The 15,405-nt window shown below is 43.4% G+C and overlaps 1 protein-coding gene across 5 annotated transcripts in view; it reads left to right on the top strand.

Moving 5' to 3' along the window:
* The window catches only part of UHRF2 (ubiquitin like with PHD and ring finger domains 2), a 164,013-nt gene that overhangs the window by 14,430 nt on the left and 134,178 nt on the right, over nt 1–15,405 (top strand). For all 5 annotated transcript variants that reach the window (XM_019478012.2, XM_019478011.2, XM_006268899.4 and 2 more), the window contains one exon: nt 13,928–14,173. In XM_019478012.2, the coding sequence (XP_019333557.1) occupies nt 13,928–14,173 (246 nt within the window). The remainder of the gene's footprint in view (nt 1–13,927; nt 14,174–15,405) is intronic.

Genomic DNA, 15,405 nt, shown 5'->3' with positions numbered 1-15,405 from the left:
GGAAGGCATCTCATATTCAAGATAAGAAACAGCCTCTTTCAGGGAGGAAAAGCAGGTGGCTTCTACTGTACCTCCCAGCCTGAAACCTAGAGCTCAGGGGTCCCAATTCAAGAATGGAAGAGCAGAGGATTAATCCAGAGCAACCTGAGAAGCAGAATCAGAAAAATAGGTGGTGGGAACCAACTGGTTGTGGTGGGATCTAGGGCCAAAGGGGCCAAGAATGCCAAGTGATCCCTCGAGCCACCTCTCTTCAGGCCCCATGATTCTGAGTGATGCCTTTGCCTTTGACTGCTGTACCCAGGCTGCTCTGGGCATAGGTGCCCTTGTTAAACCACCTGTTTGCCTCCAGCCTGGGATGGGTTACTTTAGCCTGTAGCTAGAAAAGGTTGCTTACCCCTTCTCAAGGAGACAAAGCCAGGACTTTTTGTGGAACCCATCCTGAATCAATACTTTGCAGAAGTTTTTGCCAGTACTTAGCACCAAGTCGAATCCTTAGCTCCTGGACTAGTGGCTCTTCCCATAGGTTTGCTTAGTTGGAGAGATTTGAAGCCTGGTCTTGTGCTACTTTCCGGCTGAGGAGGTGCATGTGGAGAACTTACACACAGTAAAGTCCTTCATTCCCATCACGCATCATTGAACTAAAGACATGACTTGTCCCATATCTCCAGGATTTAAGTTATGATGACAAACCCAAGAAAAGCAAAACAAAACGAACAAGAAACACCCCCACACTTTTTCTTATTCTTTGTCAGGCCTTTTTAAGCCTTAGCCATGGGGGTTTACAGGAGATAGACAATTAATGAAGCTGAGAGGCGAGAAGCTTTGGAGAATGCATTACAGTTGATAGGAAGAGTGCTCAGATTTGAGCTATGGGCAGTAGGTTGGGTAAGAGAAACCAAGGGATAGAAAGTGTCTGCTTTTTCCTTATGCTGCAAGTGCAAAGCACAAGGAGGGGCAGTGCATGTATGCATGCAACAGGACCAAGCCTCGAGTGGCCACACAATTCCTGCCCCACTGCAGCCCCTCAGAGTCCGCTTCCTTTTCCTTTCACCTGCCAAACCTTCATGGAATTATTTTATGATAAGGCTGCCCTAGGGTCCCAGATTGAGTCCTAGCCTTTTTTTGGGTCAGTGGGTCCCTCCTGTATCCAGCTGTCCCCAGTCCTGCCCTTTGAGCCCTAAGTGGGGGGCCTCCTGGCCCTGTCAGTGGCACACGGCACAAGTTGCCTTAAGGGCTCTCTGTGGCTTCCTTCTACTCCTATAGCCACATCCATGTCTCAAAGATGTTTCACATTGTCCACTGGGCCTGGTGGCCCCATCTGTTAACCAGCAAATCCACCTGGCTTGCTGAGCCCCTGGCTCTGATCATAGTTTGGCTTCTGCCTGTCCTAGGCTTCAGCCTCTTTCCAGGCTTTAGCACCCTTGGCTTTAAGCCTGCCCTGGCTTCAGCCTCCCTATTGTGGCCTTATCTCTCCATTCTCCGGTCCCCTGCACCATTTATGACTGCTGTGCCTCTGTTTCAGCCTTCTGGGTTTCTGACCCCAGGCTGAGTTGCTTTCACTGCAGTAGCTTCCTGACCCCAGACCAAACAGCTCCTGCTCATCTTGGGCCTCTCAGCCTGAATCAGTTTCAGCCCCTGAGGTCCCTGACCCCAGGCTAGCCTGCCTCTGCTCCCTAGCCTGTCCAGCCTCAGTCTGCACCCCACAGTCCTTTGGGTTCCTGACTCCAGACGAGGCTGTTTAACAGTGAGTGGCATCCACATCTCCCTTGTAGGCACAATCTGGTCCTTCAGTATCAAGCTCAAAACAAAAAAGCTGCTTTTTAAACTAAAAGTCTTCCCCACTCTGGGTTAGTGTCCCCACAAGCCATATCTTACTTGGAGTACTCTCATCCTGGGTTTCTTGGGTGCTTGTCAGGCTGCTTTCTGCCATCCTTATCTCTTGGGAGTTCCTCTGCCTACATGGCCAGACTGACTGCCTGGTTTCAGGCACTCATCTTGTGTGCTTCCAAAACCCCACCCCTTCTAGATGGCTCTCCAGCTGATGTGGTAGGACAAGAAATGGTAGCATTAATTACTTTGGTTTCTGAACCTGCAGCAGTTAATGCCATCTAATTTCTGGACCCCTGGGGAGCTGGGATGGCCTGCACTGGATCTGGCTTCTGAAATGACACTGTGCAACTCATCTTGTGGACCAGCTTTAGCCCATTCATCTGGGCTGTGTTGGATGCCACTGCTTTAACCCATCCGAAAGTGTAACTAACTATTTAAGGATGCATATTATAGGCATTCCAAGGAAGAAATACACTGATTTAACTCATTTAACTACCTAATTACATTGCCAGAATTCACCTGAAATTCAGCACAAATTAGCATGGAGCTTGCTTACTCAAGAGATGGCATTAAACTTACTTTGAAATAAATCTGTTGAGTATAACATGACTAAATAATTCCCTTACACTAAAACTAAACCATTCCATAAGATGCAGTAAAATGAATATAATCTTATTAAAAGGAATTTTCTCAAGTGTTTAAGGAAAAATCAGTGTGAAAAATGTAATTTAAGTTTTATGAAAATTAACTTTTGTTCTCAAAGCTAGCAGGTTGCTACTTATACACAAGTACCTCTTTAATAGTATTTATCTTGATTCACTGAAAGCTGTCCATTTAGGTGGGTGGTACTTAAAGTTTCTAAAATGCTACACTTTGCTGGATAGTTTCAGTTCTTTCTTCTTCTAGAACTACCCCATCTAGAGCAGGGTAGGCCAGTGTTTTTGGCAGGCATGCCACAAATTAGCTCCACATCCTTCAGGTGCCACTCCAATCCCCTTTCTGTGCACAATCTGTTCTGTTTTCTGTTTCCTTTCCTGTGTTCCTTTCCTGATGATCTGCTTTGTTTGCTTTCTGCTTCCTGTACTACCTGCTGCTGTGCTGCCTGTCCCCTCCCCAGACTGTGCCACAGACAGGCTGCCTGTGCCACTTGTAGCATTTGTGCTGCAGGTTGGCCACCCCTGACTTAAAGAACATTTATACTCACAATACCATAAGTTCAGTCAAAAAGCAATTTAAAGCAGCAGTGATTTGTAGTCCCCTTTCTAAGGACTACTTTACCCCTCTCATAGAAGATCCTCTTCTTTAATGAGGTCAGTATAGTTCCAACAAGCTTTTATGGGTATGTTAGCCACAAGGAGAATGAAAGACTGGTAGTTCTGGTACTTTCATTCTGACACGCATAGCAGCTGTAGAATTCTAAACCAGTTATACTTTGGAAGAAGCTCCCCTCATAGTCTTCAGTTCAAAATGAGACACAATTAGCAGGCTAACTGCCTTATTTTCTCCAGAATTTTAATCCCCAGCATTTGTAACTTCCCCAGAGAATTTTAAGTGGGGAAATTGGCTCAATACACTTAGCTTCTCCTTGTGACAGGAAGGTCCAAAAGTGCTATATTCTTTTAAATAAAAACATATTTCTACTCAGTATAATGTGTCCCTGACAAATGCATTAAATGGACCAGATCTGTCACGGACTGAACTTTAGACACCTGTTTTTTTTTTAGTGGTAACAACTCCATACTATGTTGTTAGTATTGGGAACCAGTAACTTCCTTCACTGGCCTCTCTATGTAATAGGGGTTGGGGGAAGGACACACACTAGCCAATTGTTCTGAGATGATTGAGGAAATCAGGCTTTTAGTGATAGAGGCCATTTGGAGCTACTTTGAAAGTGAATCATTCAAGCACCAACATTAATGCTTTTTTCAGTAGCCTACTCTTGACTAAGTCACTTTAAGCAGTGACTTAAAGTGGTGCAAACACACTGTAAATAGAAATGGCATCCAGCCTTGATGCTTTTGTGATGACATACTGCATTCAAGAGCAGAAACTTGATTCCTAATAGAATATTCTCAAGAATATGGCAAGAGGGTACTTCTTCTTTTGTTTGAGCTGGGGGGTGGTTCTGGACCAATAGTTAAATGGATATAGCTTTTTGTAGAAGGAATGAATTGCACCCAGAGACCAGAGGCTCGTAGGAACTTGGTTCTTAGCAGACAAAAAAAACTAATGGTGTCTTGACAACCAAGGTACACGCAGGGATTCTCTGGGTAGTTAGCTGTGGAAATGTACCCTGAAACAATAATCATTGAAGCCCTAATACAGATTTATTTGATGTTGAACGTGTCCCAAAGAGCTAGAAATAGATATCTTTTATGTCTGTCAATTCTAGTTCATTGCATGCTTACAAGAAGGACTCCGCAGATTTAAATAGCCAAGTCTGGGTACGAGGCAAAATATAACCAGTAGAAAAAAACATTTCTAAATGTGGGTTAAAATCTTAACACTAAGTAGGGGTAAGTTAATACGTACAAGGAGATTATCTAGCTTTCACGTAGTTAGGTTATGTGGCATTTTATTGGAAAGCAAAGGAGAACCCTGCCAGTTGAGTTCACTCTTCATGTGTCTAGTGAATTTGTACTAAAGACTCACAAGTGACTCTGCTAGGCAAGTGGCCAGTCTTTGACACAATGCTTGTTAACAGTAGATTGTACATAGATAAGCAGACCAAAAAAACAAGTACCAGTAACCAGAATTCTTCATGATGTGCTGTCCTTATGGGTGCAAGCTCAGTGTAGGTGAGCTTGAAACTCAAGAGTTTTGGTCTTAGCAGCACCTGTAGAGTGCACCTATATGCCCACACCCCTCTTCCGTTTCCCCTCATCCCGCGAGTTTCAGAGCAAAACAGACTTCAAGAAGGAGGGAACAGAGGGCAGAATCTCAAATATTGTCCACTGGGCCATTGATACCCCTACGAACTGACTTAATTGTGAGTAATGTTCTTTCCTTCAAGTGGTTGTTTTTCCATATGCACAATCTCACTATGAATGACTCCAAAATAATGCCCATTTAGAAGAGAGGGGTATAGGTTGTAGGGGTGCTGGTATACGTACCAGCCCAGCCTCTGGCTTTTTTACTTCTTATTCCATCCAGGAAGAGCACACATCAACTGCACATCAACTGCTGAAACTTCCTTAGCCTGACGGAGGGGTTTTGAACCCGAAAGCTTGCTTAAAAATTGTTCTCCAACTATTTAAGTAGGTCTAATAAAAGATATCAGATTCACCCAAATCTGTCTGCCATTTAGAAGAGAGGCTTCTGTGTTGGTGGAGTTCTTGGTAACTGAGTTCCAGACGGCTGCCCTGCAAATGACAGGTTGAGATATTTCTTAGCAGAGTCACTGAAGTTGTCTGGTCTGTGGTAGAATGAACTCTAACTATTAATGTTCATGTCAAGTTGTTGTTTCTGCTCTTACTGTAAGAGTAAGGCTCTGGGACCCACATAAACACCATTTGGGCCAGTCTGTTGGGTGACAGAATTCGACAACATCCTTGATCGGGAGTTTAGAAAGTCCACAAGTGTATTTTTTTTAACTTTATAGACTGCTCTGTGTGTGTGTGTGTGTGTGTGTGTGTGTGTGTGTGTGTGTGTGTGTGTGTGTGGTGGGGGGGATTGGTGTCAGGGATCTGTAATCAATTCTTGAATCTCACTGTAATAAAATACTAGCCCCTTCTTTTTTGCTGTCTTCAGGCAGGGGTAGGGATCCAATTGCTATAGACCAGGGTTGGGCAGTTATTTTGGGTGAAGAACCACTTAAGTTTTGGTGAGCTGTCGAGGGCCGTAAGTTTAGCCCCGCTCCTTGACGAGTGCCCTGCCCCCTCGTCGCCATCTTGAGACTGGAAGTCCTAATCCCTGACCCTTGCGATTGGAAGTCCCTCCCCTTGCCCCCAGAAGTACTCCTTTTGGGAAGGGGATTCATCATCTTGGAACCGGGGGAAAAACAAATTATATACTAAAAATAGAACATTGACAAAAGCACGTTAATTTTCTTTATTAAAGTATTTTTCCCCTGGTTTGTGTGGTGTATATAAAGAGACGATTGCATAATATCCCAAAATGAGGTCTTACTTTTGCATATTGTAGGGGAGTATGGAGGGGGGGTATGGGGTTTGTGTGGGTATGCGTGTGGATGGAGGCTGTGGGGGTGTGTGGGGGTATGGGGGGTTTGTATGGGGAGTGTTTGTGGGGATGTGTGGGTGGGTATGCAGTTTGTGGGTTGTGTGGAGAGGGAGGGTGGCTGTGTGTGTGGGGGGGGGTGCTGGTGCATGTGTGGGTGCATGTCAGATGGGGTGTGTACACATAGCAGTGAGTTGGGGCTTCTCCCAGAGGTGCGTGGGCATTTGTATGGGGGGGGGATGTGGAGGAGGGTGTGGGGCATGTTGGGGAGGATGCGATTGTGAGGTTTGTGGGGGAGGGTTTGTGGGTATGGTGGGGTGTGCATGGGATCCCCTGCGTGCACACCTCTGAGCTGGTCAGCCCCTGCCCTGCAACATCCTGGAGCCCGTACTTACTGTGGCGCTTCCCTGCTACCACCAGCAACGCACAGCCCCAGCATTCACTGCACCCATTCCAGACTCACCCCTGCTGGAGTGGATCAGCCAGAACCCCTGCACAGCCCCGCCCCAGCCTATCCTACTCGTGCTCCGCGCTACCTGCCCATGGCATGTCTTGCCGTCCCAGGCACGCAGCGGGGCTGGGGTGGTTCTGCAGCTGGACTGCTTTTCTAGGCAGCCCAGGTGGCAGGTGGCTCCTTCCAGCTGCTGCCACTGCTGACCCCAGCCCCATGGTACCTGCGGGGACCTGCAGACGTAGCCCTGACCCCACGCGCCCCGTGCCCACCCAGGCTCAGCAGCCGTGGTGCAAGACAAAAGCTGTTGCTCAGTGAGGGGGGGGGAAGCAGCCCCCTCTCCCACTGCCAGCAGTTCCCTGCTGCCAGGCTGCCCTGCATCTGCTCTGCAGTACCAACGCTGCCCCGGGGCAGCCTGGAGGTGGCAGTGACATCAGCACAAAGCAGACAGGACAGCCCCGCATCTGCTCCGGGCAGCTGCAGAGGGAACTGTTGGCAGCGGGAGGGGCCACTTTCCCCCCCTACACTGAGCAACAGCTTTTGTCTAGCACCCTGGCTGCTGAGCCTGGGTAGGTGAGCCAGTAGCAGGTATGGTGGATGTGGGGTCAGGGCTGTGTGCACGAGTTCCTGCTGGTACTGCAGGGCTGGAGCCACCTGCCGCCTGGGCTGCCTAGAAGCCCTGTGGAGATGCCGCAGCCCTGCTATGTGCCCAGGGGGAGGCAGGATGTGCCACAGCTGGACTCTTCCTGAGACAGGGGACTGAGGCACCCGCCGCGGGCTGGATAAAGGTCCACGGGCTGTATTTTGTCTAACTCTGCTATAGACTGAAGTGGTGACTGTCAGACATGTGAACGCTGAGGAATGAGATCTCTTTATCAGAGAGAAGACTCTCAGCACCTTGAAAAACTTGAGGACTGCTGGGTGAGTGGAGAGAAGTTAATTCTCTGCCACAGGGACTGAAATGACACCCAGGGACAGCTTTAACTAACATGAGGAATAAGTTATGGGGGTTCAGCTCTAGCTGGGAGATCAGAGTAGCTGTAATAGAAGCTTCGTAAGAGGAAAGATCTCACAATACCAGATCAAGAAGTGACTTAAGTGTTTAGTTCTACATAAATCAGATCATTTATCCTTTTTTTTAATATTAAACCTCACACTGGGCATAAATTCTGATTGTGAACTGGGTGAGACAGACTCCATTTCCTAGACACATTGAAGCTATATAGATTGTCCCCATGACTTAATTTTGCTCAAGAGACTATGAAAGATGGTCTAATCACTGCTTGTCAAAGTTGATTTTGGAGTGCATTAGTCTGCATTATGATTGAGTAGATTAGTTTTAATTAATAATGGAGCTCCCTTCACCAAGGCTTAGGTGACCATGATAGCTTCTCTTAAATGTCTTGGTAATAAATATCTGCAAGGTTGCCACAGGGATAACTGGAATATCTATTTACACTTGATGGTATCCCCCAAGATGATTCCACCTTGTAGCAGCTAAATAAATAAGATTTGAAGAACCTACCACTATATTTAAAGCATGGCATAGGAGTAGTGAAATGCACATAGGACACCACATCTCAAGAAAAATTCTAGCTAACCTATGGGTAAGTAACTCTCCTTTTGTGTATAAGAAATAAGCTTCTTTATCTCTCTAACTTGATATTTATTTTTGTGGGAGTCTAGGGGACTCTGAACATAACAGATAATATAAGGTTAAATTGCTTTTGTGGCAGATTCCAGAAGTTCTTTATAAGCAAACAGTCAGTGTTTCTCTGTTCTGGCCAGGTGAAGATATAGTTGGTATAAGGCATTGGCATTGCTACAGAAGTGTGAGTGTTTGCAAATAATCTAGAGGATAGGACCAAAATCCAAAAGGAACTTGAAAAATTGAAGACAGCGGATATAGAAAAAATGAAATTCAACAAAGATTAAAAAAGTAAATTAAGGTGTCTCACACAAGGGCATAACTGGCTTGGCAGTAGCACTACTGTGGATCTTGGGGTTATGGTGGATAACAACAAACCCAACAAAAGTTATCGGTGTGAAGTTTCTGTAAGAAAAGAGAATGCAAGTTTGGTTGCATTGAAAGAAGCATTGGATGCAAGACATGGGATGTAATAATACAACTAGTAAGTGGTGGTTGGGCCTTAGCTGAGTTACTGCATCCAGTTTTAGGCATCACACTTTAAGAAAGATATAAAGAGCTTAGAAAGGATCCAGAGTTGAACAACAAAGACAATAAATGGCTTGGAATGCAAGCTGTGGGGAAAACTTGAAGGAACCATTTAAGTTTTGCCTAGAAGAAAGTCAGTGATGCCAGTTTTCCAATTTTTGAAAGGCTGCCGTAAAGAAGAGGGAGAAAAACTAGTCTATAGACAATAAAATAAAATTCGATGAGAATGAATGTAAGGTGCTGCATCAGGGGAAAACTGCAGCAAACAGATTTAGCTCATGTCAGGAAAACTTCCTAATCATTGGCAAATATTTTCTGTAATTCTTGTAATTGGCTAATGAACACACAGAATGAAAAGTAATCTAATAACAAAGTGCTAGAAATAATTCTTTATGCAAAAGAATGGAGAAGTAGATGCATCAAGTTGGGAAGTTGGATTCATCCATTCTGAAGCTGAATCCTTCACATGAGCCAGGGGTGCTGGAAATATGAAGGCTGAATCTAAACAACTGCATTGAATTCTAATCTTCCAATACATATATAACAAACTAATATTGTGCTTTCTTTTTCTTTAAAAAAAAATGAAATAATTCACCTAAATGAAGTCTATCTACAGCCTTATTACATAAGTTTTCTTTTTTAAATGTCTAAATATAAGAATTACAGGAGCCAACATGTATCTAATAATTTAGATTTTTTGCTGAGCCAGTCACAGTGAGGCATGACTTGCTATCCTGCTTTCCCCCATTTCCTTTGTTTAGAAATGCTAATAAAGCCTTCAGGAAGTAGGATAACCCTGTTTTTGGAACTGTATCAAAGAATGGCGTTCATGTTTTGACTGACATTCCTTACCGTTGTGAGAGTGTATTATTTGAGAGAATAAAAAAAAAAACAAGAACTAAGCAAATATATCAGATAGCACTCCTGTGCAATTTGTAATAGTATTTCCTTAATGGTGAACAGAAATCAGGACCAATCTATCACAATGGAGTTGGCTTAAGAGATTCACTTCTATCATATAGTTCAGTAAAAGCACAGCAACTTGATGGAGCCAGTCCTGGAACTGACGGGAGAGTTTGGAAGAAATACTGGAAACTGCAACCCTAGATGCAGTCTAAGATATTTACTGCCTAAATAATAAAAGGCATAATAAGCTAACAGTATTTCAGATTTTTAAATGTGTGTGTGTATTTTTTAAAGTAAAATTGCCTAGAAACCTTTACATGAAACTTTGGTGTGGAGTTTGCTATAGGGCAAGTAACTGGTAGCTTTTCCAATGTTTAATCATCTCTAAAAATATGTTTTTGATGCGTTTCCCTGTTTTTGAGATCTTGTAAATGAAAAGAGCTTCTGCAGTTTTCTGTAATGAAGAATACTTCTAATTTTTAATATAAAAATACAGGTTGTGGAAAAGGCAATACACTTCCTTGCTTCTTTCCCAGTAAAGGAAAGAGGAGGAAGAATTCTTCATATTGTGTTTGATCCTAGTCATTTCTTATACTGATGATACAGGATAAGAATCTAACATGGGCTATCTTTGCTTTCCTAGTTTAGGTTATGGGCAAATGTGTACAGAGGCATGGTTCCCTGCGCATACTCACGGAGGGGGCAGGGGAGACGCGTGCCCCCCAGATCTGTGTGTGGGGTGGGGGTAGGCTGCCTGCTGTGGGCTTGGGGCTCCCCGCCCTAGTGCCTTCCCCCCAGGACCTCAACAGCCCAGTGGGTAGGACCTGGTGTGGCATGGCAGGGCAGAACGGGGTAGGGAAGCTTGGTATCGCTGCTTTAAGCCCCGCACCTCCATGGCAAGGTGACCAGCAGCAGCGGGGGTGGTAGTGCGGAGTTGTGCCCCTTCTTGCTGCCAGGCAGGCAGGGGTACTTTGCTATGGCAGTGTGGGGCTCCTGGCAGTGGCAACAAGCTTCCTTGCCCAGCCTCGCTCTGCCCTACTGTGCTAGGCCCCACCTGCTGGGCCATGGAGGCCCCAGAGGGAGGGCAGCGGGGCAGGGAGCCCAAGCCTGCAGTTGGCAGCCCATACCTGCCCCCCTCCTGGGCTCTGCTCTAGCCATGCCGCCCGTTGGGGGAGGAGGAGCCGGGCTCCGTGCTCCGCTCTGCCTCAGCAGCTGCCACTTCCCATGGGCGGCAACTAAGGCTCAGGAGTTGCTGCGGGCGACAGGAGGCTGAAGACCTGTGCCCCTTTGCTCTGTATTCCTGGCAGGTGAGGGGTTGGGGGGGGAGCTGTGGCTTGGTAGTGAGGGGCCTGGACCTGCATCCTGGTGAGTGAAGGGGGCAGGAGGGGCTCTGATTTTTCCATGATAAAAAAACCCAAAATCAAATACCAAAATGTAAAGGTACTTAGAATTTATTTTACTATAGCGATTGAGGCACTGGTCAGCTTTCAAATTGCTTTAAAGTTGTAAATATATCAATAAAACATTGTGTTGAGTTAATATATATAGTGGCATTTCATTTTAATAATGGATTTTGGGGGTTTTAATCAGAGAATTTGCTGTTTTATCAGAAAATTTGTGATTTTTAAACAGAAAACTAGGATCCCTGAGATGATACAGCTGAACTAAGTTACTGTAACATTATCTGGAGTGAAATGGGATTAAAGTTAAATAGTTTTGCTACACTTATATCATGTTAGAAGCATAGAGATATAGCAATTACATTGTATTGTTTAATAGTGATAGTATTATTATGTTTGAAAAATTATTGTTAGCATTAAAACAGGTAGCTTTCTAGTTGCAAAGGAATTTCTAAACTATTTGTGTGCTTTGGGTAATGAAAGACCTACAGCAGCTAAGTAGTCGCAATTATAGAATTCATACATGCGCGCGCACACACAAATAAGAAATGCTAGAGCGTATTGCCCATTTTCCATAAAGATTAATTTACTTTCCAGTGTCCAGTATTTAATTTTCTGTTTTACTTTTAGATTTTACTCACCATACCATTTTGTAGAATATCTTATTTCTTTAAAAGTTAATTAAATGTACACTTTTTTTTCTCACTTAATGAAAATTGACCCTCTAATTCAAGAATAGGGTAGCTAACCAGAAGAGATGGGTACAGATGGAAAGTAAGTCTCAAGTTGGAAAAAATGAAATATTGTACAAAAAAAAATTGGTAGCACCTAGAAATGTCATTTAACTGAAAGGAAAAGTGTGGATCCATGACAGATGGATATTAGTTTATATCTCTGGGTACTTTTTTAATCATGAAGCCGTATTATTCCTAGACCTTTTATTTTAGCTTAGAATTTTTAATGTTTATTACTTGTTCTCTAGGGATAACTAATGAAAATCTTAGTGGCATAAATAGTTATAAATATCATATGTTTAGCTTAATAAAGTGACAAGATAGTTTTGGGCAGTGGGGGCTACATCTTGTATAATAACTAGACTGCTTGTTACTCTCAGGTTTAACGTTAAATTAAAAAAAAAGAAGAAGAAGAAGAAATGATGTTTTAGTCTGTTAGAATATTTCCTGTCTGTTGTAAGACCACATATCTACTGATTAGGGGTAGGGAAATCTTTCGTGTGAAAATTGAGATAACATTTGCATGGAAATTGTATTATCTTTTGTTTTTTAAAAAGTTTAATCAGTTAAAACAGTCTTGTTCTCTTTTTTTTATGAAAGTTCTTATAAACTTTGGCTATTAACAATATTGGAAATACTGTCATTGCACATTTTTTCATTAAGTTCTCTGCCTTTCCTTAGTGTCACAATGTAAAAAAAAAAAAAAAAAGAAAAAAGTTTGAAGAAAGCTGAATTTAAGCTTTTTGTACAAATTACATTACAATGAGATTAAGATGTTAATCACTCCATAAGCAGTAACCCAGCCATGTGTTAAAGCCAATTAATCGCATGATCATATAGCAAATGAGCAACAAAGATATTCTACATACAACGTGTAACATCTTTGTAGCTCCTTTACATCATGCTTTAAGTTGAAAGTGTGGCATGTCAGGGCTGCTCCATGATAGATCTTGATACTCGACTAAGCATAGTGATCTAGCCTGGGTATATATGGTTTTACTTTGCAAGGACACATAGTTTCTGGAATGTAGAAGGTTTAAAGGGATGTGCAATACCATCAAATACATGCATCTGAGCTGGCAGGTTACTGTGGCATACCTCTTGAGTTAAACCAGTTAAGCCTTGTGGTCTTGGATAAACCTGGGGTAACAAGCTTCTTTCCTGAATCCAGTTAGAAGGTGCTCTCAGTTTGGAAGACTTTTTTTTTTTTAATCTGAAGACTGAGCAGACCCTTTACCCCCCACTGCATTCCTTTTATAACCATAATCTCTGTCACATTACATCTTTTGTGCCAAAAGATAAACAGAATACTTTTAATTTGTTTGTTTTTGTAGGTATTTTTATCTGGATATTTTATTTAGGAAATTATATGACAGTGAAAAGAGAGAAATGTCAAACTTTGTCATGCTTCTTTGAGAAGATTGGGAAAGACTAAATTGTGAAACTATTTTAATAATATATGCCAGGGCTATCCAACTGGTGGTCTATGGGCCACATGTAGTTTAAGGAGTTGTCCTGTGATTTCCCCAGGCTCCCAGTCCAGGCACCACTGCTCCTACTCCTTTAGTTGCTGCTGCTGGAGTCTTCAGCTTCCCCCTTCCTCCTCCAATTTCCACTTTCTGTCATTGCCTCTGGGGGCGATTCAGGGTCAGGTGCTACGCCAGCAGGGCTGTGGGAGTCTGTGGCCTGGTGGCTTTGGGGCCTAAGGATCCTGCATGGCACAGGGGTGCTGGCATGGTATGGGGGGGGGGCATGTGGTGTGACGTGCATGGAGCAGAGGCATGGGCAGGGGACACGTTGCATAGTGCAGTGTGGTGGGCCCATGGGACCTGTGGCCACAGGCCACTCAAAAGTTAGTCCTGTTGTAAACAGTACTGTAACTGCTGGCAAAATCTCATTTTACCCATGCTTACCACATAGTTATGATATTCGTAATTCTAGTAGGAAACCTCTATCTCAAATACCACTTCGTGATAAAGCCCAGTTTCTGCAAAGATAATTGTTTAGTTTTATGTTGTTAATCTCATTGGGTTTAGTGACACAAAGATTTCAACCAATAGGGGTTGCTCTTGAGTTCATTGAGGCCATGGGTTTCATACAGTTACTTGAAATAAATTGTGCAGAGTTTAAAAAAAAACCAAAAACTGCCACAAATTTTTATTGTTTAGAATTAATGTATTTGAAGGGAAATTTTAGGAATCTTCATACTTAAAAATAAGATGGAGTACTACAAATTTTACTCTCTTTTTGACAGCTGGAAGATGGACATACTTTGTTTGATTACAATGTTGGACTGAATGATATAGTTCAGCTTTTGATACGTACTGAGTCTGATGCTCCCACCACCACTTCTATGACTAATAATGATGGAGAAGGCAATCCATGTGCTGTTTCCAACTGTAAAAACAAAGTCAAGAAAACAACAAGTGGTGGATCTCCCAATCAGCCATCTACTTCTGCTCGCTCATTTCTTATTGACCCTGGCATTGGATTGTACAAGGTATGTGCATGTTTTGAAAGTAAAAATCTTAATTTATACTTGCAGGTGTAATTTTACTTGTCTCATAGGTAGAGGTTCTTGAAACGCTTCTTCACATAACTGACTTTAAAGCTACATTTGAAGTTATTTGGACTATGAACATGTTGAAGATTAAACCTCTGTATAAGCATTAGTAGGATCAAGAACAATTCCACTGTGTGGACTGGAAAAAATTCAGTAAACAAAGAATGTAATTAAATGAAGTGTCATGCTTAAATGAAAAAAAAATCTATTTGCAGCATCACACTACAATGGGTAATTTCATTATAATGGGCTCAGTTCATTATGGGCCTGGACAGACACAACATGCTTCCATCAGTGTAATTTAATAGGTTTTGTATACTGATGTAAATTTACATGAAGGTGCAGAACTGGCAAAGGAGCAACTATGCTGGTATAGTCATCTGCAGTAGACACTATTACCAGCATTATTACTATTATTGCCACAAGGCAGTGGGGAACAGGTAATAGTCTGCTTGCTAGTAGCAAATTGTTAACCTGGGAGAGCTTCAGATGTATATGACCCTTACACAGGTAGAACTTGTACTGATTTTATCCTTGATTTTTTTTTTTCTGGGGTAGTGCTACAATGGATTTGAGTAGGCTTCTTTGAGTAATTGTCCACATACACATTGTTACTTATGGTTGTGTCTCAGGCTAGGGACAGAAGTTACACATAAACCTTTTAAAGTGATCAAAAGCAGGTTTAAACCTGTAACAGAACCAAAGTACAGTGCACTTAAACAGCTTTCTAAATAGCTGAAATGGTTTAAGATTAACCTGGATGGATGTAGTATCAGACTTAACTGATTAAGGTCAAACCGGTTTATAGAACTTCTGTCTCAGATCCCTTGCTGGTTCAAGTTAACTTTGTCTCCCAGCATCCTGGGAGACTTTTCAGCCCTGGGCCAAGCTGTCTGCTCCAGCAGAGCAAGGTCTGCCCCATCCCTTGACTCCCTAGCCATAGCACTAGCGTGCCTCTGGCTGTCTGAGGAGAGGGTGTGGGGGGGGAACCCACCCCTCCAGCCCTGCACTGGACCCCCTGCCAGGTGCAGCCTGGCCTGGGGTGTGGGGAGCATGACTCCATGCCTGGGAGCAGGAGTAGGGCTAGAATTCCCCCAGCCAAGTCCCCCTCCTTAGTCTCTGGCCTAGCTTGGGGGGCGAGGAGCCCATACTGGGGTTTGGCTCTATCT

Source organism: Alligator mississippiensis, chromosome 3 (assembly GCF_030867095.1).
Source record: "Alligator mississippiensis isolate rAllMis1 chromosome 3, rAllMis1, whole genome shotgun sequence".
NCBI lineage: Eukaryota > Metazoa > Chordata > Crocodylia > Alligatoridae > Alligator > Alligator mississippiensis.
This window is presented reverse-complemented; position numbering and strand designations above follow the sequence as displayed.